This window comes from Miniopterus natalensis, chromosome 17, assembly GCF_054644295.1.
Source record: "Miniopterus natalensis isolate mMinNat1 chromosome 17, mMinNat1.hap1, whole genome shotgun sequence".
NCBI lineage: Eukaryota > Metazoa > Chordata > Mammalia > Chiroptera > Miniopteridae > Miniopterus > Miniopterus natalensis.
In genome coordinates this window covers 1,147,021-1,172,925 of record NC_142097.1, presented here as the reverse complement: position 1 = coordinate 1,172,925, position 25,905 = coordinate 1,147,021, and the positions used below count along the sequence as shown (strand labels likewise).

The window sequence follows — 25,905 nt, the reverse complement described above, 5'->3', positions numbered from 1 at the left end:
ACCTCAGTGTGGGGTGTGGAGTTGGGGTGGGCCCAGCCCTCTAGCCCTCCTTGGCCCCAGGCAGCACCCAATGCTTGGGGCAGGGGAAGCTGCGCCTTCCTCTGCTGCTCATCAGCGCAGGAGGGCGACCCAGGTGCTGACCGACAAGACGTGCAGCTGGTGCCAGGCAGATGCCGAAGGATCTTGGGGTGAGGGCTAGAGGAAGCCATAGTCTCAGGTGACACTCAAAAAGCATTTATTTTTCATGCTTTCAACAAACATTCAAGCCTGATGACTGCTGGGCCCTGAGCGGGACCCAGGGGGTGAGCTGCAAGGGCCCCGAGCTGACGGAAGGCAGGCTGCTGTGGTGGCCCAGCACAGAGCCTGGGCACCCCGGAACTCAGGGAGTATTTGCAAAGGCACCGTGGGCACCTGACTGGGCAGCAAGGGTGCAGGGCCGCGTGAGAACGGAGGGCGCATGCCCCCTGCACATCACTCTCTCAGACCCTGCTGCTGGCACCTGGGGAGGAGGGGCCCCCTGGAGAGAGGCGAGGACTCTGGTCTTCTGCACAATGCCCTCGCCCCCCCCTTGTATGGAGCCCCTGGCTCCTGGAAGCCTGGCCACACCTGAGGCCAGCCCGCACTGCCTGGCTGCTGCATGAGTCTTGTCTGGCGCCCATGGGCCAGTCCTGCCCTGAGATCAGTTTAAGGCCCGCAGGGTTGGGGAGAGGGAGGAGACATGCAGTGGGCAGGGGCATCGGAGAGGGAGCCCCCCAAGCCAGAGCACTAGCCCCCCAGCCCTGAGGTCAGGGGTGCTGCAGAGGGGCCGGGCACAGGCCAGCTCAGCAGGGCCGCCTGCTGTACAGAATGGCCTTCCAGTCATCCAACCATGAGTGCAGCCAGCGGCGGGGGGCTGCGGCTGCAGGTGCCGGTTGTGGCAGGCTGTGAAGGGGGCGTGCTCCCAGCTGGGGTCAGGCTCAGCCCCTGGGGAAGCAGCACTCAGCGTACTGTCAGGAGCCGGAGAGACTGCCTGGAACCAGTTCCCAGGGTCTTCAGTCCAGCAACTCACCTGCGAGACTCGGTTTCTCATCAGTAAAGTAGTGACCGCACTAGAACCTGTCTCATGGGGCACAGGAGTAAATAAGATGTCCCCACCCAGCAATGACACAACCCACAGTGGTGCTCAGCAAACAGGGACTGTGGCCAACACCCTGCCTTTCCTCTCTCCCATGCCCAGCCATCCCTCACTGGCACTGCCCCTTGGGTTATGGCCTGGCCCCCCAGCTCCCATGGTTGGAGATGGAAGTCAAGTAGGCCTTTGGGACCCTCAAGGTCACAGGCCCCGCTGGCACTGTGCACTGGCTCTCCTTAAGAAACTGCCTGGTTTGGGAGATCAGGGATGGGCAAGCTGTGATTCTGTCCTCAGGAAACAGTAGCTAGTACAGAGATGGGCATGTTTCCCAAACCAGCTCACAAAGCCATTAGGGAAGAAATGTTCTGTATTTTCCCACTGAGGGGTCCAAAAGAGAAAGATTTAACCCTGAAACTACGAATGCTTGCCAAGAGAAAAGAGCCTGCCTAAGTAGGAAGGCAAATCAGAGCAGAATCAGGAGATAAAGAAACTGAATTTTGACTGCTGTTGCTGAAATTCCTGGATTAGGCCATGCCTGAAGGCCTCCTGCCCCACTTTTTTAGTTAGGTGTACCAATAAATTTCCCCTCTGCTTTTAAAGCCAGTTTAAGGTTTGTTTGTTTTTTGGGAAGGGAATCCAAGCAAAAGGGACAGATACAGATCCCAACCCGCCTTCAGCTGGAGAAATTATGCTTCACTTTTCTGTTTTATATCAGGTTCGGTTCAAACTGCTTTTAGAAAAAGGGGGTTCTGCCACTGAAAACAAACATTTAGAAGCCAGGGTTGGGCCCTCATTTAACATGAGGAGGCAAAGCTTCCAGGCCACCCAATGAGTTCTGCTGAGAGCTGGGACCCACTTCTCCCAGGTCCCCAGCCAGATGGCGAGAAGAACTTATCTTCCCAACAAGAAAGAGGCTCAGTGCTGGGCTCAAGGCTGAACGCTTGATGCATGTCTGATGATGAAATCGGAGCCACTCAGGATGGGCCATGAGGCCAGCCCTGCGCTGTTTGTCTGAGGAGCCCTCTGCCATCGGTACTCACCCCTTACCTGCTGCAGGCCACTTGCCTGTGATGTCTGGCCGGTCATCTATGAGAAGATCAGCAGAGACCACAGTCTTATCTCTGGTCAGCACAATCTGCTCCAGAAAGGCGGAGCCGAAGTGCTTCTCTACCCAGGCATACTGACTGCAACATGCACAGCAGAGGGGCGAGGAAGTGCCATCAGGCCTGGGCACAGACCGGGAGCTGGGGCACAGCCAGGTTTTCTCCAGAACTAAGGGCCGAGCATTGGTGGCAGAGGAAATGACACTCAGTAAGACCGTGTGACTGGTCCACATCACAGCAGCTAGAAAGCATCAGAGTCCTCACTCAAGCCCAGATGCCCACCCCAACTCTGATCCTGCACCCCTTGGACACACGGCAGACGGCCTCCTTCTCCAACCAGCACGATGCCATGCACCCTGAACGCCTGCACGTGTGCGTGCACAGGCTCTGGAAGCACAGGACACAGGACAGGGGTCAAAGGGACACCAAACAATCCGCTACAGGACACCTGGGAAAGTGCTACAAGGCAAGGTCCGCAGGGCCCCTGACCTGCCTGGGTGAGCCGAGCGCTCTGCAGGAAGCCGCTGTAAACTGGCTGGAGAGGGAGCAGGGCAGCATCTCAGGCAAAGGGCCTGCGGTCTGAGGCCGAAGCGGCAGGTGTGGGGCGCTGACAGAGAGCACTGACTGGGGGGATCGCGACTGAGCCGGGGGACACTGGGAGGAGGAGGGGCCGCTGCCATCAGGCTGTGCCGCACCCTCCCCTCCCCGCGGGTGTGGTTTTGGGGGTGCGCTCCCACAACGAGGCTGAAATGGGTCCTGGCTGCTCCTTCTAGACGCGCCTGCCTCAGCACCCCTGCAGCCAGGCTGCGGGCATGCCACCCGAGCCCACCACCGGACTCTGGGGCAGCTGGCATTGTGAAAGGGCCGCAGGGCCGGAGGCAAGAGACCCCTCCCTGCCAGCTCCCCTCAGCCCCGCGTGCCCCCGTGTCCTTCCGACGTCTTTCTTAATTTCTGCCTCCTGCCATTTGCAAACAAGCACCTTAAGCAATAGGCCCTGTTAGGTTAATGAATTTTACCCAGCAAAGTTTTAAGTAGTGGGGAGACCGGATGTACTTTTTTCTGGCCTGGAGAATTCAGAAGCTGCAGCCCAGCTGGGGCCACGTGGCACAGACCAGGCCTCCCCAAGACCCCATCTCCCCGTGTGAAATGAGGGTAAGGCCACAACTGTGGGGGATTGCGTCTTTCTGGTTGAAAGGGCACCGGCTAAGCCCCACGACAGCCCTATTAACTCCCCTCAGCCTGAGAGTGGAGGGCTCACTAGTGAGGCAGAGCGGAGATGCAGGAGAGCCCCTGCCGTGAGCCGCAGCGGGAGCCCAGTGCGGCCCTGCCTGCGACTCCAGCTCCGAGCTTCTCCGTCCCCTTTCTGTGTCCCCTTCTTTTGATTTCTTGTCTGTGTTATGCTTTTCCCTCCTTCAGCAGCTTCACACAGGACATACCCTCCGATGGGCACACTTCCTGCCCCTGGTTCTTTCCCCACGTGCACGTGCACACACCTTTCTTCCAGCCCAGCAAGCTCCTATCCTTCCGCTGTCACCACACTAACTGCCCTTCCCAGCGGTGCTTACAGTAGTAGCTCTGCATCTGCATAACTACTTGTTTCCCATCTTTCTGCCCCACCTGACTGTAAATTCCTTGGGGCCAGGGGCCAAGTCTCAGTGAATACTTGTTGAGTGACAAAACAAGCCAAAAGCAAACATATGATAAGAAGGAATGGTTCGGTTTGGCCAGGCCTGCCCAAGGAGAGGATGCTCTGATTCTGAAGACCCCATGGCCAAGGTCACGGGTGGCCCCACAATGATCTGTTGGCCATCAGTCACACCCTTTGCCCCTCTGTGGCCAAGTTCTGGGTTCCCCAAACATCTCTGAGTCCACGAGTCTGTGAGAGCAGGTTTCACACACTATCTATGGAGAAGGACCAGCTGTTTTCTTGTCCTAGTTTCCCGCGGAGCCTGGACCGATACTTCTGTGGGATCTGAAGTCCAGTCATGTTTAGATGCTGCATCCATGCCGGGCTCCAAAGCTCCAATCGCACATACCCAGTTTCCGCATTTCTCTGCTCTGGGCAGCACCTGTCTGTAGACCAGTGGAGTAGCTCTAAACAATGGGCTTTTTTTAGGAAAATGGCACAACTAGATTTATATCTTTCAAGGGCCACAGTGGTAAACAGATTCTGTACAGATAATGATGTTCAGAGAGGTTCCGTGAGGGGCAGAGCCCCAGTGAGCACTGGGTCTGCACCCCCAGCCCCCCCATGCCCTGCTTTGCAGCCCCTATGCCCTGGAGCCCCAACCTGTGCCCCGCCCGGCCACGTGTCCTCCCCTGTCCCCCAGGTGCAGGCCACACCTAGTGTGGCCACTTCTAAATGGGCACTGCTGGCTTTTCATCATTGAATCTCTTCAGCAAGTGGCTCAGGCCAGGGCATGGTACAATGGGTGGTAAGAGGGCTCCTCCGAGGGACTCCTTTGGGGATTAAATGGGAAAGTGTCCACGTAGTCTTGGCATGGCACCTGGCAGAGAAAGTGCTCAGTACAAGGCAGATAGACAGCAGGTCCAGCTTTTGGTTCTACCCCCTTTCCTGTGGTTGTGAAGCATCTGAGCTGCAGGACTGTAGGCAAGTCATTTACCTCTCAGACTCGGAGTCCCCACAGATCGCCGGTGAGAGTAAATAAAATGAAGTCTATGTCGGGTGCTCAGAGTGACGCCTGGCACACAGTCAGTGCTCGGTGTCATTATTCTGGCTAAACTTTAATAGCTCCCAATGATACACAGAAGCTACCAGAACTAACAGGCTCAGCTAAGGGCAAGAACATAAGGGCAGAGTGCAAGCCCACGTGTTGCTCTGCGCAGCTGGGCACTGAAGGGAGCAGCCCCATTGCAGTGCTGCCGGAAACATGGAACAGGCTGGCAGCACTTACAAATGGCTGCAATGGCGAGTTTCACATTATATATACTTTACCAAAATCTTCAAACACTTAAAAATAATTTTTAAAAATCAGCTCTATGCAAAAAAAATAAAATAAGAATACATTTAACAAAATACATGCAAGACTTGTATACTAAAAACTGCAAATCACTGCTGAGAGAAATTTTATAAGATCTAAATAAATGAAAATGTATAATGCTTGTGATCAGAAGAGTCCGTGGTTATGACGCATCCCAAACAAATCCCAACTAGGCTTTTTGTAGAAACTGACAAGCTGATTCTAAAGTTTATACAGAAACACAAAGGACCTAGATTAGCCAAAACAACTTTTCAACGAAGAATAAAGCTGCAGAGCTCAAAAGAATTACTACAAAAACTATATCAGGAAAGACTTACTATAAAATTACAGGAACCATGACAGTGTGGTATTCACATAAGGATAGATATTTAGATCACAGGAGCTGAATATAGCCTGGCCAGCGTGGTTCAGTGGTTGAGCGTCGACCCATGAACCTGGAGATTGCAGTTCAATTCCCAGTCAGGGCACATGCCTAAGTTTCTGGCTCAGTCCCCAGTAGGGGGCGTGCAGGAGGCAGCCAATCGATGTTTCTCTCTCTCTATCCCTCTCCCTTTCTCTCTCTCTAAAATAAATAAAATAAAATAATAAAATAATAAAATAAAACATAAAAAAAAACTATAAAGGGAAATATGGAAATTTAACTGCATTCATATTTAAAACTACCATATGATAAAGAGAAATGACCATACATAAAAATTAAAAGACAAGTAACACTGAGAGAAAATACCTGCACTGTATGACAGGTGTCAGGTTAATATCTAGAGCAGGAGTCAGTAAACTATGGCTCACAGGCCAAATCCTGAAAACTGCCTGGCTTTGTAAATAAAGTTTATTTTGCCCCAAACTGGCCAGGGGAATTTGCTGATAGCTTTTTATCATGATAAGTATTGGATTTTATCAAATGCTTTTCTACATATATTGATATGAACATGTGACTTTCCATCTTTAGTCTGTTGATATAGTAGATTACATTAATTAATTTTCAAATGTTCAACCAGCCTTATACCTGGGATAAATCCCACTTGGTCATGGTGTATAATTATTTTTTATACACTGTTGGATTCAACATGCTAACATTTTGTTGAGGATTTTTTACATCTATGTTCATGACAGATAAATTGGAAAACATTCCCTATATGTCTATCTTCTGAAACATTGTAAAGAATTGGTATAATTGGAGATTAAAGATGGCAGCGGATTGAGTGGAAGGTACACTGACACTCTCCCAAGACCAAATTGGAATTACAACTAAACTATAGAAAAACCATCCTGAGTAATCAACTGCAACTGAAGATGAGCTGGAGAGCAGCCTCATAACCAAAGAGGAAAAGTGGAGACAACACAGAGACTGGTAGGAAGTGCAAATGCAAGAGAGCTGGCTGGGCTCCTACAGGCAGCAGCTGAAGGTCCAGAGGGAGATCTCAGCTGTGGGGGCTTCCCACTAAGGACTCTGAGGTCTAAACCCCAAGCTGGGTTTCCCAGCCCAGAGCACTAGAACTGAGAAAGGTGCCCACCTAACAACATCTAGCTGTGAAAAACAGCTGGGTTTCTGTCTGCCAGGGAGAGACGGCTGGAAATGCAGACATCCTCTTAAAGGGCCAATGCACAGAGTTTCAGGTATAGCCACTCACCTTGGGCTCCCACAGAAGGAGGGCAGAGTGGACTGGAGCTGTATGAGGGGAATTTCAGGCTCTGGAGATAGAGCTCAGAGGGTGGCCATCTAGATTCCTGTGCTAAGTCATTCACCCATACTGCAGAGGAAATTTTTTACAGGCAGACATTTACCTTCCAAGAGCTTTTGCCTGAGGAGGAAGTAATTGCCCCACCCTGCTGGAAAAACCTCTTGCCCTACACTGTGGAGTTTCTACAGCCGAAGCTCATTAAGAGACTGAATAACAATCAGCCTCTGGGTGCTTTGAGTCTTTGCCTGATTTGCTTCTGGACCCAGGGCTTGGAAAAACAGACCTTTGTGCACATCTTGGTCCTGTCCAAACACACCCAGCCCCCAGAAGAGGAAACCATAAGCTGTGGAGTGAAAAGTTCAATCAGGGTACTCAAGGCCAGTCACAAACAGCATCTGACATTGGCCTGCACCAGAGACCATCCAAAAGACTTGAAGTCCTGTCAGATCTATCTAATACACAGAAACAAATCCAAACAGGTAGTCAAAATTGGGAGACAAAAAAAAGCCCTAAATGAAAGAACAAAAGAATTCTCCAGAAGAAGAGCTAAATGAAATGGAGATAAGCAATCTATCAGATATAGAGTTCAGAATACTGACTGTAAGGATGCTCAACAGCATGAGAAAAGAATGGAAACTATGAAGGAAATTAAGAATGACATAGTAGAAATAAAAATAAAAAAATGGAAGGAATGAACAGTAGATTATGGGAAGCTGAGGGAAGGATTAGCAAATTAGAAGACAGGGTATAAAAAAATCACTCCATCAGAGAACTAAAAAGAAAAAAACAATTAAAACTAGGAGAACTGTCTAAGGGAGCTGTGGGACAACATGCAATGTAACAATATTTGCATCATAGGAGTACCAGAAGATCTAGAAAGCAAGGGTTAGAGAACCTGTTTGAAGAAATAATGGCAGAAAACTTCCCTAACCCGGTCAAGGAAAAAGTCACACATGTTCAGAAGGCACAAGCAAGAACAATCCAAAGAGGCCCACTCCCAGGCACATCACAATTAAAACGCCAAAAAGTCAAGACAAAGAGAATCCTAAAGGCAGCAAGAAAAAAGCAATCTGTTACCTACAAAGGAGCTCCCATAAGACTGTCAGCTAACTTCTCATCAGAAACTCTACAGGGAATGGCATGAAGTATTCAAGGTAATGCAAAACAAGGATCTAAAACCAAGACTACTCTATCCAGCAAGGCTATCATTCCAGATAGATGGTGAAATAAAAAGCTTTCCAGACCAAAAAAAAAAAAAGGCTAAAGGAGTTTATCACCACCAAATGAGCATTGAAAGAAATGTTAAAGGGACTGCTGTAATTAGAAGTTGAACTAGAAAGAATGCAGTGCGGCTCAGTGGTTAGGAAATTGTCCTGATATACCAAGGTTGCAGTTCGATCCCTGGTCAGGGCACATACAAGAATCAACCAATGAATGACCAAATAAGTGGGACCGCAAATCAATGTTTCTCTCTCTCTCTGTTCCCCTCCCTCCCCCTCTCCCTCCCTCCCTCAAATCAATAAAAATTAAAAATAAAAAAACCCAGTAAGGGCTTTAGAGAAATAGAGATAAATAAAACATTACTCATTTCACTGTTTATTAATTATATTATTTTGGACAATCTATTTATTACCTAAGATGTTTTATTTAACCACCTATTATGTATATTTTTAAAATTCAGGTATACTTGACATAGAACATTATATTAGTTTCAGTTGTACAATATAGTGTTCAAAATTTATACATATTGAGAAATGATCACAATAAGTCTAGTTAATACCTATCACAATATATAGTTACAATTTTTTCCTTGTGATAAACACTTTTACGATCTACTCTCTTAGCAACTTTCAAATATACGGTATAGTATTATTAACTATAGTCACGATGCTGTACATTATATCCACAGGACATATTTATTTTATAATTGGAAGTTAGTACCTTTTGAACCCCTTCATCCATTTCACACACACATACACTCACCTCTGGTAACCACCAATCTCTTCTCTATATGCAGGAGCTCTGGTTTTCTTGTTTGTATGTCTCTCTGTCTGTTGGCACATATAAGTGAGATCATATAGTATTTGTCTCTCTATCTGACTTATTTCACTAAAAATAATGCCTTCAGAGTCCATCCTGGCTGTTGCAAATGGCAAGATTTCCTTCATTTTTTAAAACAAAATTATTTTTATTGTTGAGAGTATTACAGACATCCCCCATTTTCCCCCTTTTGCCCCCCCTCCACCTGGCTCCTGCCCCACCCCAGGCCTTCACCACACTATTGTCTATTTTCATAGGCTATGCATATATGCATATGAGTTCTTTGGTTAATCTCGTCCCAAAGATTTTCTTCATTTTTTATGGCTGAATTATACTCCTTTATTAACTATAGTTAATAATACAGTATTGTGTATGTATGTATATATATATATCTCACATTTTCTTTAATCCTGCACCTGTCAATAGACACAGGTTTCTTCCATATCTTGACTATTGTAAATAATGCTACAGTGAATTTGAGGTGCACATATCTTTTTTTTAATAACTTAAAGTTTTATTTGTCAGTGATAGCTCAACAAAGCTGAAAATAAATAATGTTTCCACTTTAAAAATGATTCAAATTCAGATTATAGTTTATGTATGAAATAATAGTTACACTTGCCAATGGGAAATACTGCATCTCATGGTTTGCAATGCTTCAGATTTTTAAAAACAATTTTTATTTTTCTATTACAGTTGAAATACAATCTTATATTAGTTTCAGGTGCGCAACATAGTAATTAGACATTTATATAACTTATGAAGTGGTCACCCTGGTAAATCTAGTACCCACCTGACACATAAATAGCTACTACAACATTACTGACTAGATTCCTTATGCTGTACTGTACATACCCCTGTGACTAATTTTATAATTGGCAATTTACACATCTTAATCCCATTCCCTTCTTGACCCATCCCTGCAACACCCCTCCCCTCTGGCAACCATCAGTCTGTTCTCTGTATCTATTAGTTTGTTTCTATTTTGTTTGTTCCTTTATTTTGTTTTGTTTTTTTAGATCCCACATATAAGTAAAATCATATGGCTTTTGTCTGACTTCGTTCACTTAGCATAATACCCTCATGTCAATACATGTTGTTGCAAATGGCAAGATTTCATTCTTTTTCACGGCTGAGTGATATTCCATTGTATACATGCACCACCTCTTTTTTGTCCATTCATTCATCGATAAACACTGAGGTTGCTTCCATATCTCGGCTATTGTAAATGCTGCTGCAGTGAACATGGGGATGCGTATGTCTTTTCAAATTAGTGTTTTGGGTTTCTTTGGATGAATACCCAGAAGTGGAATTGCTGGGTCCTTCTGTGTCTCTTGTTTTAAAGTCTCATTTGTCTGATATAAGCATTGCTACTTCAGCTTATTTCCCCCCATTTGCACTAAATATCTTTTTCCATTTCTTTACTTTCCGCCTTTTGATCTTTATGTAAGGGTCTTGTTTTGTTATCCATTCAGACTCCATTCAGACACCATATGTCTTGATTGGAGCCTTTAATCCATTTACATTTAAAGTAATTATTGATAGATATTGGCAATTTATTATTCATATTTTTAATCTTTTTCTTCTTTCTTTCTTTCTTTCTTTCTTTCTTTCTTTCTTTCTTTCTTTCTTTCTTTCTTTCTTTCTTTCTTTCTTACTTTCTTCTCTTTCTTTCTTTCTTTCTTTCTTTCTTTCTTTCTTTCTTTCTTTCTTTCTTTCTTTCTTTCTTTCTTTCTTTCTCTTAATTTCTCTTTCTTTTCCTTCCTTCCTTCCTTCCTTCCTTCCTTCCTTCCTTCCTTCCTTCCTTCCTTCCTTCCTTCCTTCCTTCCTTCCTTCCTTCCTTCCTTCCTTCCTTCCTTCCCCTCCCTCCCTCCCTCCCTCCCTCCCTCCCTCCCTCCCTCCCTCCCTCCCTCCCTCCTTCTTTCTTTCTCCTCTCTCTCTTTCTTTCTTGGTAAATCCTCACCCAAGGATATTTTTTTCATTAATTTTTTAGAGAGAGTGGAAGGGAGGGGGAGAGACAGAGAGCGAGAAACATCGATGTGAGAGAGACATTGATTGGTTACCTCCCACACGCCCCCTGACCAGGCCGGGAATGGAGCCTGCAACTGAGGTATGTGCTCTTGATCAGAATCGGACCAGCGACCCTTCAGTCTGCAGGCCAACGCTCAACCACTGAGTCACATTGGCAGGGCTCTTCTTCTTAAAGGAGACCCTTCGACATTTCATGTGATACTGGCCTCGTGGTGATGAACTCCTTTAGCTTTTTCTTGTCTGGGAAGCTCTTTATCTGTCCTTTGATTCTAAATGATGCCTTTGCTGGGTAGAGCAATCTTGGTTGTAGGTCCTTGCATTTCATCACTTTGAATATTTCATGCCACTCCCTTCTGGCCTGAAAAGTTTCTGTTGAGAAATCAGCTGACTGTTTTATGGGAGCTCCCTTGTAGGTAATTAACTGCTTTCCTCTTGCTGCTTTTAGGATTCTGTCTCTGTCTTTAACCTTTGGCATTTTAATTATGATGTGTCTTGCTGTGGGCCTCTTTGGGTTCTTCTTGTTTGGGACTCTCTGTGCTTCCTGGACTTGTAGGTCTATTTCCTTCACCAGGTCAGGGAAGTTTTCAGTCATTATTTCTTCAAATAGGTCCTCAATCCTCCTCTCTCTCTTCTCCTTCTAGACTCCTATGATGCGAATGTTGGTATGCTTGTTGTTGTCCCAGAGGCCTCTTAAACTATCTGTGGATTTTGGATTCTTTTTTCTTTTTGCTATTCTGATTGGGTGTTTTCTGCTACCTTGTCTTTCAAATCACTGTTTGATCCTCTGCATCATCTACTCTATTCCCTCTAAGTTATTATTCATTTCCGTTATTGTATTCTTCTTTTCTGACTGGTTCTTTTTTATGTTTTCTATTTTCATTTTTGTTTCCTCTTTGTTGAAGTTCTCACTGAGATCACCTATTCTTCCCCTAAGTTCACTGAGCATCCTTAGAACTATTATGGAGGGGAGAGGACCTTTTCTCCACTGGTTGCTTGTGGAGGTGGATTTCCTGTGATATCCCAAGAAAAAAAATATTTGAGACTCACACAGGAGAATGAATGATTTTTATTTGTATGGAATTAAATCCCTCAGTTTCCAAGGTTTCATTTCCCATTGTCTCACCATAGAAGAAGTGTAGCTGGGGCTTCAGCAGGATTAAAATCAGAGCCAGTGTCCGGAGTTTCTGTTCCATGTTGGAACAGTCAGTTCAGCATCAGGTTAATTTAAGTTATTTGTGTTTCCCCACTGCAGCCCATCAGTCCATTGCATGTGGGGTCTGCAGGGCCACATGGCTATGGAGGAAACATGGGTGAATGCAAGAAAGCCAAGAGAGAGCCAAGAGCACAAGAGCAACAAGAGCAGCAAGAGACCAAATACCTTTCTTTAGGGGATTATGTATTCCAAATTTTCATGTACTTGCAGTGACCATGCCCATTCTGGACAATGATTTATGTTTCTAGGTGTGACTGACAGGCAAAAACTTTCCGTATGTCACCCCACCTTTACTGGGTATGGGTCTATCTTTCCTTCATTGGATTCCTTCCCCCAGTGTTTTGCAGGGAACAGGCTAGTGGTTCCCTGGGGAGTGCAAAGTTTCAGCTTCCTGGTGAAGCTGTCCAAATGACATGCCTATAATGTCTGGCTTTCTCTTTGCTCCTTTCCTATTATTAATCACTAGCTAGTTACAATGGTATCATAACTAGTGTTCTGAACTCTGCATCTGGTATATTGCTTGTCTCCATTTTGTTTAGTTCTTTTTCTGGAGTTCTGTCCTGTTCTTTCCTTTGGGACATATGTCTGTGCTCCTCATTTTAAGAGTCTCCTTGTATTTCTTTCTATGTATTAGGCAGAGCTGCTATATTTCCCAGTCTTGGTAGAGTGGCTTTATGTAGTAGGTGTTCTCTTGGGCCCAGCAGTGCAGCCTCCTAAGCCAGTGCTCCAGGTGTGTCCCTTGTGTGTGCCCTCCTCTTGTAGTTGTCTTGATTGCTGTTGGCATGTCAATGGGTGAGACTGACCCTCAAGCTGATTGGTTGTGAGGACTGGCTGTGACTACAGTGGGAGAGCTGTTGTGTAGGGGCTGAGCCTATGGAGCAAGATTTGCTTTAGTGGGGCACTGGTGCCTCCTGAGTCCTCCCTTTGGGTGTGTCATTTGTGGAGGTGGTCGGGTGGTGCTCTGGAGTGCCTACAGTCTCTTGTGAACCTTTCTGGTATGGTCTGAAACTGGCCGCCAGGTGTGCTGGTTATGGGGTCTCTTGAGAGAGGCTCTGGTGCAGGCCAAGGTCACTTGCTGCCTGTGCCCTGCCTGGAGCCTCTTGGTATGAGCTACAAAGTGATGTGCAGATGGCTGCCACTTGTGCTAAGCTTGGAGGCACCTAGGAGAGGCTAAGCTGCAAACTGAGGTCAGCTGCCACTATTGCTGGCCTTGGGGTTGCTTAGCAAGAGGTACAGGGCATACTGAAGCCAGATGTTGCTTATTTGGGGTTTGTGAACTGTTGAAAGATTTTAGAAGAATCTACAGCATGAACCAAGAGAGGCCATTTGTATGGAAAAGCCACTGGAAGCATCTTGAGTGGGCCTCCAAGTTGTGTGGGGAGGAGTCTCCTGGAATCACCAGGGCCTGGCAAACAGTGATAGCTTGATGGAGACCCAGATATGGCACTGCCTGATCCTGCAGGCTGAGTCGAGGGGAGGGCTCAACAAAAGAACAATGACCTCTGCCAGCACTTCTGTTTGATAGAAAGTCACCCTTACAGCTCTTGCCCTGAAGCCATATGATTCATTTCCTCCCCTTACATACCTGGTGCTTTTCAAGCTGCTTCTACAGCCAGAGCAAGTGAGTCTGTCAGTGAGCAAGTCCACGAATGGGCCCTTTAAGAGAAATTCCTGGGACTCTAGCAGCCCTCCATCTCACCTGGATGGAATCCCCTCAGCCACAATCACACTGATTTTCACAGCCAGAAGTTATGGGGACTTCTCTTTCTGGCACTGGAACCCTGAGATGGTGAGCCTGTTGTGGTGCTGGGACCCCTCACTCCACAGCCAACAAACCCCTCTTGGTGGTTAATTGCCACATGTGGGTGTGGGACTTGCCAGTTCTGCATCTCAGCCCCTCCTACCAATCTCAACGTGGCTTCTTCTGTATATCCTTAATTATGGGACTTCTGTTCAGCTACACTTCAGGTGGTTCTTAATGACAGCTGTTCTGTAGTTTAGTTGTAATTTTGATGTCCTCATGGGAGGAGGTAAGCACAGCGTTTATGTACTCTGTCATCTTGACTGAAAGCCCCATATATGTCCTTTCAAGTTAGTGCCTTTGTTTTCATTAGATAAATACCCAGAAGTGGAACTGCTGCATCACAAGGCAGTTCCATTTTTAATCTTTTTTTTTTAATCCTCACTTGAGGATATTTTTTCCATCGCTTTTCAGAGAGAGAGTGGGGGGGGAGAGAGAGAGAGAGAAACATCAATGTGAGAGAGAGAGAGAGAGAAACATCAATGTGAGAGAGAGAGAAACATCAATGAGAGAGAGAGAGAGAGAGAGAGAGAGAGAAACATCAATGTGAGAGAGACACATTGATAGGCTGCCTCCTGCAGGTACCCGAGGGCCAGGGATTGAGCCTGCAACTGAGGTATGTGCCCTTGGCTGGAATTGAACTCTTCAGTCCAAGGGCCGATGTTTTAACCACTGAGCCAAACTGGTTAGGGCCCATTTTTAATTTTTTGAGGAAACTCCATACTGTTTTCCACAGTGGCTGCACCAATCTGCATTCCCAACAATGCGTGACGGCTCCCTTTTCTCCATATCCTCATCAGCATTTGTTGTTGATTGACTGATTATAGCCAGACAATTATATTCGGACAGGTGTGAGGTGATATCTCCTTGTGGTTTTGATTTGCATTTCCCTGATTATTAGCGGTGTTGAGCATCTTTTCATGTATCTATTGGCCATCTGTCTGTCCTCTTTGGAGAAGTGTCTATTCAGAACCTCTGCCCATTTTTAAAATTGGATTTTTTTTGTTATTGAGATGTATGGATTCTTTATATATTTTGGATATTAACCCCTTATCAAATATATGATTTGCAAATATTTTCTCCCATTCCATAGGTTGCCTTTTTATTTTGCTGATGGATTCCTTTGCTGTAGGTCTCAGTCTTTCATTGAGCCTATGCTGCTTGTCTGTGGACTTCACCAGTGCTTCTCAGGGTTTTTTCCCTGGTGGGACAGGATGACTAGAGGGGCTGGAGTTGAGTATTTCCCTTCCCCCGGGGTCACTTAGGCTCTGATAAAAGTTTCTCCTGAGGGCAGGCCTTAAGAAGAACAGAATACTCTAGCATATTTCAAAATAGTTACTTTTTTCCTGCCCCTGCTACAAGTACAACTTGATTTTTTCTGAGCTTCACTGTGAGAACTGGGTAAAGCTCCTGAAGGTAAAACTCACGGAAGTGTGGGGCTCCCAGGACTGGGAGTGCTTGGGAAAAGTTCTGTCTTGTTTGTGGTGATTATCCTTCTAGGAGCTCAGCTTCATTGGGTTTACATTGTATCTTAACAAATCTGGTGCAAAAAAATAGTAATAAGGGCAATTTTTAAAGGCCTTTGAGTATTCTGCCAAATTGCCAACCAGAAAGGTTTTATCAGTTTATTTCCACCAGCCATATCTGAAAATGCTGGTTTTCACAAACCTTTACCAATACTAGTTATTATAATTTTTAAATGGTTATCATTCTGATAGGAAAAATCATTTCAAGTTTCATTTCTTTACTAATAAAGTAAAGTAATCTGTGCATGTATGTTCACTGCATTGTTTTGCTTTCAGGAGACTTTCTGTTCACATCCCTAGCCCATTTTTCTATCAGGTGCTCACTGTTTCTCATGGGTGTAAAAATGACGCCCATGGTGACTGTCATGTGGGCCTCTGTCACTGTCTTGCTCTAGGTCCTCATCACAGTCCACCTGGATCACTGTAGCAGGCTCCATGTGACCTCCAGGCTGGAGGTGAAATCCATCAAGTGACCCCCATACTGCTGCAGGGAGCCTTTGGAAACACCAAAGGGATTTATGACAGCTCTGCTTAAAACCCTTCCAAGACCTCTCAGCGCATGCAGCCTGGATGCGAACTCCTGACTGCTAAAGGCCTGGCCTGCCTGTTCAGCTCACCCCTAGCTCTCACCCCTCATGCCACCCCCACCCTCCAAGTTCCCCCTTCTGCTTCCCTGCGTCCACGCGTGCTATTTCCAACACTCAGGACTCACTCTCCCCACTTCTCTGCCTGCTCAAGTAACTCATCTGTTACTTTCCCCAGGAGGTGAGCCATGGTTCCCTCCTCCTGTGTGACGCGGACACTGTGACAGAGTGACAACCGACTATCTGCCTGCCACACACAATCAGTAGGTCCTGAAAGAGGAGATGGGGTGTTTTTACGCATTTTGGCAGGTGCTCGGTAAGTGTTTGCTGAATGAATGAACTCATCATCTCCTTGAATTCAAAAAATGGCCTACATTTTATATTTAAGGTTAAATGAAGAGGCTCAATTCTGGGGTAGAGAGAAACACATCAAAATGTTAAGTGTTTCTACAACTAGGTGGTAGGATTGAAGAGGTGGGGCTTTGTTGCTTTTCCTTTATTTTAGTCGAGACCCCCCCTCGCTGTTTTCTGTGAAGCCACCTCATCCTTAGCAGGCCCCCGGGGCGCCCACTCCCCTGCCCTGCAGGCACCGAGGGAGCTCAGCTCGCAGCCTGTCTCCCGGGACCACGAACTCGCCCGCTGGGTGGGGGCGTCCGCTGGCTCCCAGCTGCCGGGCAAAGCCTGCCTCTTCCGTTTCCTTGATTCTCTGAGCAAACCAACATCCTTCTAGTAAGTTCTAGTTTTGTTTTAGATTAGCGGGATGCCGTTGATGTTGCTTGTGACTAAAGAGTCCTAACTGATACCCTCCTCCTATAGTCACTATATTCCAAATCCTCAACAGTGGCGGGCACCGCTGAAGGGAGTGGCCAAGGACACAGGCGGCAGGACACAGACCTGGGCCAGCGCCACTGCCAGTGTGACCATTAGGTCCAGTAAACGGGGCACTCCACCTCCCTCAGCCGCCTCCTTCACCTGACAGACCAGGAGAGTACAGCTGAGCCTGAACATGGGTTTGAACTGCGTGGGTCCACTTACACGCAGATTTTTTTCAGTAAGTACCTGTATTGTTTTAGATCAGCAGTTGTGAGTCTGCAGATGAGGAGGGCTGACTGTGTGTATTGATCTGTGCCATTCTGTATAGGGAACTTGAGCATCTGTGGATTTTGGTATCTGTAGGAAGGCAGGGAGGTGGCCCCGGGACCAATCCCCTTCAGGTGTGAAGGGACAACTTAAGTTTTAGGGGAGTCAAAAGTTACACACAGATTTTCAACAGTGGGAGTGGGGCGATGGTGCCCCTAAAACCTGTGTTTCTGAAGGGTCGCCTGTACCCTGTTTCTCAGGGAGCAGCTGCGAGCCTCAAGAACGATACTAAAGTATGGCACCTGATGTTCAAAGCATCAAGTAAATAGCAGACACGATTACTGAAAGATGTCTGCTAACCGTGGAACAAAGGAATCTGTTCACCAGCAACAAATACTGCGGCTCACAATGTGCCGGGCCCTGTGCTGGGCACTGAATCACAGGGAGCCAGCCAGTCCCAGCCCATCTTCACGGGCCTGGCAGTCCAGTGGAGGAAACAAACATAACAACACAGAGACAGAGAAGTAAACCCACTGCCAGTGGTGCTAAGTGTTACACAGGACAGGAGAGGAGGGGTTGAGAGATGGAACAGCAAGGTGGGGCCAGATCCTGCGGGGAGGCAGCTAAGCTGCGGCCTGATGGACGCGGGGGGAACCCGGCAGGCCAGTGTGTGAGGCACAAAGAACGCCTGGCGTGCTCAGGAAACAGAGGGATACGAAGCATCCCGATGGGAGAGGACAGGAACTTGAGATGGGTGGGAGGGGTAGGCAGGGCCTTGTATATACGGGCAGAGTTTGTATGTACATGTATTTCTTTAATTCTGTTAAGTGTAGTGGAAACCACTAAAATGCTCTAAAGTAGGAGGCTGAGTGTCCTGCTTACAAGGACCCCTTGGCTCTGTGTGGGACGGAAACGAGACGGTGCAGGAGCTATCTTAGTTCTGGAAAGAAGTGCTGAGGTGATGGCAATGCAGACAGAGAGAAGCACACAGATGCCACATATATGTCAGAAACAGAGTAGTAGGAACTGTGACTCGGTGGTGTGCTGCATGTGAGGGCTACGAAGGTCACCAGCATGGCCCCTGCGTCCAGCCTGAGCGGGGGGGTGGATGTGGGCAGGGGACAGCAGTCCCAGGGACGGCCCAGTAACCTGGAGTCTAGAGGGCAGCCCTGGGCTGAGGCTGCACCGGGGGGGCGGCAGGCATGCAGCTGACACTCAAACCCACAGGGTGGAGGAATGACAGCATCTTATCAACCTGGCTCCAATAAATAACAGACAAGCATTTTGACCACCCAGTACCACCTCAGTTGAAACAGTCTCTCTAGCCCAGCAGTTCTGAAAATTAAGGGTGCATCCAGTGGGCTTGTGTAATACACTTGGCTACTCCCAGAGATTCTAGTTCAGGTCTGTGGAGACATCAGAAAACATCTGCCTCTAATCTTCGTGTCCTGGGGACGCAGACGTGCTGGCCTGGGCCCTGACTTTGGATCACTGCTCTACTAGAGACAGGGGACCTGGGCCTCCATCCTAGCTCCATGCTTACTGGTCTTGGGTAGGCTATTAACTCCCCAAGTTTAACTAATGTCACATCTCTCACATGTTGTAAGAGTGTAAGGATACCATGAAACGGGTGCAGTGAGCATGCGATGAAGCGGGGGTGCGGGGTGCTTCTCAGTACACCACAGTAACCGCTCAGTGCGTGAGCTCCGGCTCCACAGGCACACAGGGCAGCCGTGGCGGCTGGCGGCACATGTTTGCTTCTAATACGGAGCTGGGGAGCTGACATTGGAGAGAACGCATGCTGAAGGTCTGAGCCGAACCCCTGAACAGGGAGGTTCTGGCTTGGGAAGGGCTGCTCAAACCTCCTCAAGGGAGGGGCCAGGCCCTGAGCCCACCCACCTCCTGGCAACAGAACTTTCCTCTGATTTGGTCAACCACAGATTCTCAATTTCCAGAAACATCTGTTTCATGTAATGCTAATGTTTTCAATAAAGAAGATCAAGTATGTAGCAAAACTCAACTATTTTACTTTTATAAGACGTTTGTGTAAATAAATTCACGTGCCCTAATATGTGAATTTGGGTTGCCTCCAGCCCCTCCACAGACAGGTTTTCTCTCCTTGTCCCATCCTTCACAAATGACACTTCACTGGAATGTGGGTGGTCACGCTCTCCAGAGAGCCTGCTGCCTTCGCTGGGCTCCACGTAGACAACCTGCCAGAGAATCAGGCTGGCGCTAGAAAAGGTCTTCAGGAGACCCTGGCACCGAAACAGGAGGGATGGCGGGAGAAGAGGCCTGCGAGGCAGCACTCGGCCCAGCACCCTGCCGCCGGGTGTGCTGAGCGCCTGCACCCCGCACTTGACGCGTGGGGTAGAGATGAGAAGAGGCCAGGCACCAGGCCCTCTCCAAGCAGGCTGTGCATCTTACCTTCTCGTGTGCACAGTACTTGTCCATCCTGATGGGGCTGTGCCGATGACGACATCGGCGCCGGGAGGAGAGGAAGAAGTGTCTGAGAGCCGCATCCCTCTCATCACCCCACCTCCCCTCTGCAGCTCTGGGCCCTCCCAGAGTCCAAGCCCATCACTCGGAATAGGTAAACCCACTGTCCTGTGTTGTCCATACCAGAGGTGTCTGCCCTGTGCCACTGCCCTGGAGAGCCACAGGCGGCCCCAACCCCAGGCAACCAGCTGAGGGGTGGCCACTTGACTTACGGCAATCCTGCAGGGCCAGTCCCAAAAGGTTAGCTGGGGCAATCAGATGCCCAGGGTGGGAACTAAACAGGGAACTATGGAGACAGAAGCACTTACGAGAGAGGCCCTAACAGAATGCAGAGCAAGTTACTGAGGGAGAACTAGGGCCCTGAGCAACGCAGGGCAGAAATCCCGAGGACGCGTGTGTGCCACGCTCCCGTAATGCACCCAGCAAGCCTCTGGCAGGGGAGCGGGGAGGAGCCCTGAGCCACCCAGGAAGCTCCCTGACGCGGGGAGCCCCCTTAAGGCGGGGGTGGTCCGGGGAGGAGGCCTGTTCCCAGGCTGTTCCTGTGCTGAGTCAGCCGGAGCCGACCTAGACGGGCCTCCCAAGGAGCCCGCTTCTCCCCACAGCCCCGAGGGCCCCCAGTCACTCAACCACAGCGCCGTTTGGGCCCAAACATCCTCCTAAGGCCGGCATCTGCCCCTGGAACTACTGGCTCATCAAGTCAGCCTGTGAAAACTGCGCTCCCCTGGCTCCTTTTCTCTGGCAAATCAGTCCCGAGAGTCATCCGAACGCAAGTGACTGCTAGTGACCCGAGTCTCAGCGCCGGTGACCACCTGGCCGCCCGCCCGACACACAGCCTCTCCCCGCTCTCCCCTCCTGCCCGCCGAGGCCTGCCCCACGGGAGCGCCGCCCCCCGCCCCCCGCCCCCCGCCCCGACACACAGCCTCTCCCCGCTCTCCCCTCCTGCCTGCCGAGGCCTGCCCCACGGGAGCGCCGCCCCCCGCCCCCCGCCCCGACACACAGCCTCTCCCCGCTCTCCCCTCCTGCCCGCCGAGGCCTGCCCCACGGGAGCGCCGCCCCCCGCCCCCCCGCCCCGACACACAGCCTCTCCCCGCTCTCCCCTCCTGCCCGCCGAGGCCTGCCCCACGGGAGCGCCGCCCCCCGCCCCGACACACAGCCTCCCCTCGCTCTCCCCTCCTGCCCGCCGAGGCCTGCCCCACGGGAGCGCCGCCCCCCGCCCCCCGCCCCGACACACAGCCTCTCCCCGCTCTCCCCTCCTGCCTGCCGAGGCCTGCCCCACGGGAGCGCCGCCCCCCGCCCCCCGCCCGCCGACACACAGCCTCTCCCCGCTCTCCCCTCCTGCCCGCCGAGGCCTGCCCCACGGGAGCGCCGCCCCCCGCCCCGACACACAGCCTCCCCCCGCTCTCCCCTCCTGCCCGCCGAGGCCTGCCCCACGGGAGCGCCGCCCCCCGCCCCCCGCCCCGACACACAGCCTCTCCCCGCTCTCCCCTCCTGCCCGCCGAGGCCTGCCCCACGGGAGCGCCGCCCCCCGCCCGCCCGGGGCGGAGGCCGCTCTGTCCTCATGCCCGCATCGGCGATGTGATGGGGAAAGCCTTCCTCGGCCTCCTGGCCACCCCAGGCTGTCTCTCCTTCCAAGCCCCTGCGGCCCCCCCCGCGGCCCTTCCCTGCTGCGGTCACCTACCGCCACCCGCCAGGGCCCCGCCCCGTTGCCCCCGCCTTGCGGGCTCGCCCTCGCCCCCGCCCCACCCCCGCGCCCTCGGCGGCGCGGTGCGGACACGCGGCCGGCGCGGCCCACCAGGCCCTGCCCCTGCGCACCCTCAGAACTCCTTCGCCGCATCTCCAGCCCCCCCGCTGTGCCTCAGAGCTCGTCGCCGTCTGCCAGGGACTCGGTCTCACATCTGCCTCTGCCCTCCACCCTTCATCCTCCCAGGAAACTCATCCCAACATCTTCGCTCAGCCCTTCGGCCTCGTCAGGACCGAGCCTGCTGCAGCCTCGGCCGCCGCCCAGCCGTCTCCCGCCTCCGCGGGGCCCCACCCTCCGCGCTCCCCTCCGCGCCCGGCTCGGCGGTGCCGCCCCGGCCCGGCCCCGGGTGACGCTGCCTAACCGCTGCTGCCTCCCAAATTTACCTTCACAACCAGGCCTCTCCGTGTGCGAAACCCCACCGCGTTTTCCTCGCTGCCCTCTGTCCCGGGGCCTCCTTCACGCTCACACGGCCCCCGCCCAGCAGCGGCTGCCGGAAAGCCGGCCTCGGCGCCCACCGTCCCTGGGGACAGGGAGCCCCCGGCTGCACCCCTGGCGCCCACAGTCCCTGGGGACAGGGAGCCCCGGCCTCGGCGCCCACACCGTCCCTGGGGACAGGGAGCCCCGGCCTCGGCGCCCACACCGTCCCTGGGGACAGGGAGCCCCGGCCTCGACGCCCACCGTCCCTGGGGACAGGGAGCCCCCGGCTGCACCCCTGGCGCCCACAGTCCCTGGGGACAGGGAGCCCCGGCCTCGGCGCCCACCGTCCCTGGGGACAGGGAGCCCCCGGCTGCACCCCTGGCGCCCACAGTCCCTGGGGACAGGGAACCCCGGCCTCGGCGCCCACACCGTCCCTGGGGACAGGGAGCCCCGGCCTCGGCGCCCACACCGTCCCTGGGGACAGGGAGCCCCGGCCTCGGCGCCCACCCCGTCCCTGGGGACAGGGAGCCCCGGCCGCTCCCCCGGCGCCCACCCCGTCCCTGGGGACAGGGAGCCCCCGGCCGCTCCCCCGGCGCCCACCCCGTCCCTGGGGACAGGGAGCCCCGGCTGCACCCCTGGCGCCCACACCGTCCCTGGGGACAGGGAGCCCCGGCCGCTCCCCTGGCGCCCACACCGTCCCTGGGGACAGGGAGCCCCGGCCTCGGCGCCCACCCCGTCCCTGGGGACAGGGAGCCCCCGGCCGCTCCCCTGGCGCCCATCCCGTCCCTGGGGACAGGGAGCCCCGGCCTCGGCGCCCACCCCGTCCCTGGGGACAGGGAGCCCCCGGCCGCTCCCCCGGCGCCCACACCGTCCCTGGGGACAGGGAGCCCCGGCCGCTCCCCCGGCGCCCACCCCGTCCCTGGGGACAGGGAGCCCCGCCGCTCCCCCGGCGCCCACCCCGTCCCTGGGGACAGGGAGCCCCGCCGCTCCCCCCGTCCCTGGGGACAGGGAGCCCCGGCCGCTCCCCTGGCGCCCACCCCGTCCCTGGGGACAGGGAGCCCCGGCCGCTCCCCTGGCGCCCACCCCGTCCCTGGGGACAGGGAGCCCCGGCCGCTCCCCTGGCGCCCACCCCGTCCCTGGGGACAGGGAGCCCCGCCGCTCCCCCGGCGCCCACACCGTCCCTGGGGACAGGCCGCCCCGGCCGCTCCCCCGGCGCCCACCCCGTCCCTGGGGACAGGGAGCCCCGGCTGCACCCCTGGCGCCCACACCGTCCCTGGGGACAGGGAGCCCCGGCCGCTCCCCTGGCGCCCACACCGTCCCTGGGGACAGGCCGCCCCGGCCGCTCCCCTCGCCGGGCCTCCGGCCGAGCGACCGCAGGGCGGGCTCCAGCGGCCCTCCGCACAGCGACCTTGCCAGAGCGCTCGCGGGACTCGGGGAAACACTCCCCTTTACCAGCTTATTAAAGGACCTGATAAAGGGTTCAGGAGAACAGCCGGGTGAAGACACACAGGGTGAGGCCCGGAGGGTCCCCAGCTCAGGGGCTTCTGTCCCCATGGAGCTGGGGTGCGTCACCTCCCAGGGACGGTGTGTTCACGGACGGGAAGCTCTCCGAGCCCCTCGCCGTTGGGGTTTATTGGAGCTTCCTCACATCAGCATGGCTGCTTAATTAATCCACTTCCAGCCCCTCTCCCCTCTGGAGAAAGGAGGGGCTGAAACTTCCAAGCTTCTGATCGCGGCTGTCTCTCTGGTGACCAGTCCCCACCCAGGAGCCATCCGGGGGCCCCCCAGAGTCAGCTCATTAGAACAGCAGAGGGTTTTAGGAGCTGTGTGCCCGGAACCGGGGCAGAGACCCATCTCACATTTCCCCTGAATGCCAGGCTTATATCCTTAGCGGCTTGTTAAATATCTCCACTTGGCCCTCACACCAGCATCTTAGACTCAGCCTTTCCAAAAAAATACGTGATTCTCTCTACCCCCCAAAACCTGTCCTCCCCAGGTAATGACAAAAAAACACCACTAACAAATCACCCTATTTCCTAACTTTCCTGTGCCCCAATATGTGGATTGTCCTTCCAAAGTACGTTTCAACCCATCCACTGCTGTCCATTCACCCAACCCAGGACACGGCCACCCACTGCAAACACCTTGGACTTGTTCCCCAACCTCCAATTCCACCCCCACCAAGCCATTCTCCACCCAACATCTGCACTGGTTATTTTCAGCTTCCTTGAGGTATAACTGACATGCAATAAACTACACATATTAAAAGGGCACAATATGGTAAGTGCTGACATTTGTGAAACACAGACCACCACAATCAAGATAATAAAGACATCCATCAACCCCAAAGTTCCCAGCACCCCTTGGTGATCTTTGTCCCTACCCCACCTCCTGGATCCCAGACAACCACTGATCTGCTTTCTGTCACCATAGATCAGAATGTATTTTCTAGAATTCTATATAAATGAAACCATGGAGTACGTACTCTTCTCTGACTGAATTCTTTCACCCAGTAACGTTATTTGGGGGGTTCGTTCATGTTCTTTTTTTTTTTTTTTAAATATATCTTTATTGATTTCAGAGAGGGGAAAGGAGAGGGAGAGAGCTAGAAACATCAATGATGAGAGCGTCATTGATTGGCTGCAGCCCGCAACCCGGGCATGTGCCCTGACAGGGAATCGAACCCTGATCGCCTGGATCCTAGGTCAACGCTTAACGGCTGAGCCACGCCCAGCTGGGCGGTTCATGTTCTTAAGTGTATGAATAGTTTGTTTCTTTTTTTTTTTTAGTAGACTGATTTTTTGAAACAGTTTCATTGAGATATAATTCCCATACCATGAGAGCAGCCTATTTTAAGTGTATAATTCAATGAATTTTAGTATATTTACTGAATTCTACGACAATCACCAATCTGAGAACACTGTCATCTCTCCAAAAAGAAACCCTGTATTCATCAACAGTTACTCCCCATTCTGCCCTTAGCCTTAGGAAACACCAGTCTGTTCTCTGGGGATTGTCCATCTGCATAGTCCACATAAACGGAACCCTACACTACATGGTGTGAGGTGACCAGGTTCTATCCTTCAGCATGTTTTCAAGGGCCATCCACGTTGTGGAACATGTCACTACCTCATGCCTTTTTATTGCTCGATAATATCCCACTGTCTGGATGTGCCACATTTTCTTTATGCATTTCCACTGACAGGCACTTGGGTTGTTTACGCCCGTGAACAGCGCTGCTAGGAACGGGTTTCTGCGTGGACGCGTGTATTCAGTTCTCTTGGGTGCGTTCCTATGATAACTCCACATTTAACTTTTTCAGGAAACACTTTCCACAGTGTTTTCCATAGAAGCGGCACCACTCTCCACCCCACCAGCAATGATGCAGGTTCCAGCATTCTCTCATCCTCTCCAGCACTTATACTCGCCTGTCTTTTTTATTCTATCATTCCATTGAGTGTGAAAGTTTCTCGTGGTTTTGACTTGCATTTTCCTAATGACTAATGATGTCAAGGCAAACTTTTATGCACTGATTGGCCATTTGCATATCCTCTTTGGAGAAATATTTATCCAAATTCATCACCCCAGGCTAATGTGTTTAAAACCTAAGTTAGGTCATGGATGGAGTCCAGTGACAACGGAACAAGCACGGCCCTGCGCAGGGGGCGAGGGGAGAGAAAGAGGGAGGAGAGGGAGTGGCAGAAGTAAAAGAGGGATTGCAGGAAGGTGCTGATGCTAGAGTGGAACGACAAACTTACTTTTCTAGGTTGGCCATCTGCTTCACAGCTTTCACAGCCCCTGGTACAGGCTTGAGGTCAAAAAAGAAATTCTCCAACTCCCATACGCTGACGGCCTTCTCCTGAGGAGAGAAGGAGGTGACCTCGGGGGTCCTCAGCACCCTGCCTCCTGCCAGGGAGGGTATCACAGCCAGAAAGGGCTGCTGATTAAGAAGAGGGTGGGGCTTCCACATTCCCCACACAGCCAAGGACCTATCTCAGGGCAGGAGGGGGATCACATGGAAGCTGTCTGTGCTCCAGCCCTCCCAAAGAAGGACCTCACTTCTGCAAGGGCCCCG

At 51.4% G+C, this 25,905-nt stretch overlaps 1 protein-coding gene across 1 annotated transcript; it reads right to left on the bottom strand.

Moving 5' to 3' along the window:
* Positions 1-821: 821 nt before the first annotated feature.
* NT5M (5',3'-nucleotidase, mitochondrial) lies at positions 822-25,800 on the bottom strand. Its single transcript, XM_087826463.1, is given in 6 exon segments — positions 822-886; positions 889-963; positions 2,159-2,291; positions 19,601-19,743; positions 19,885-19,958; positions 25,589-25,800. Coding segments are annotated over 6 exon segments (702 nt in total).
* Between the last annotated feature and the right edge of the window lie 105 nt (positions 25,801-25,905).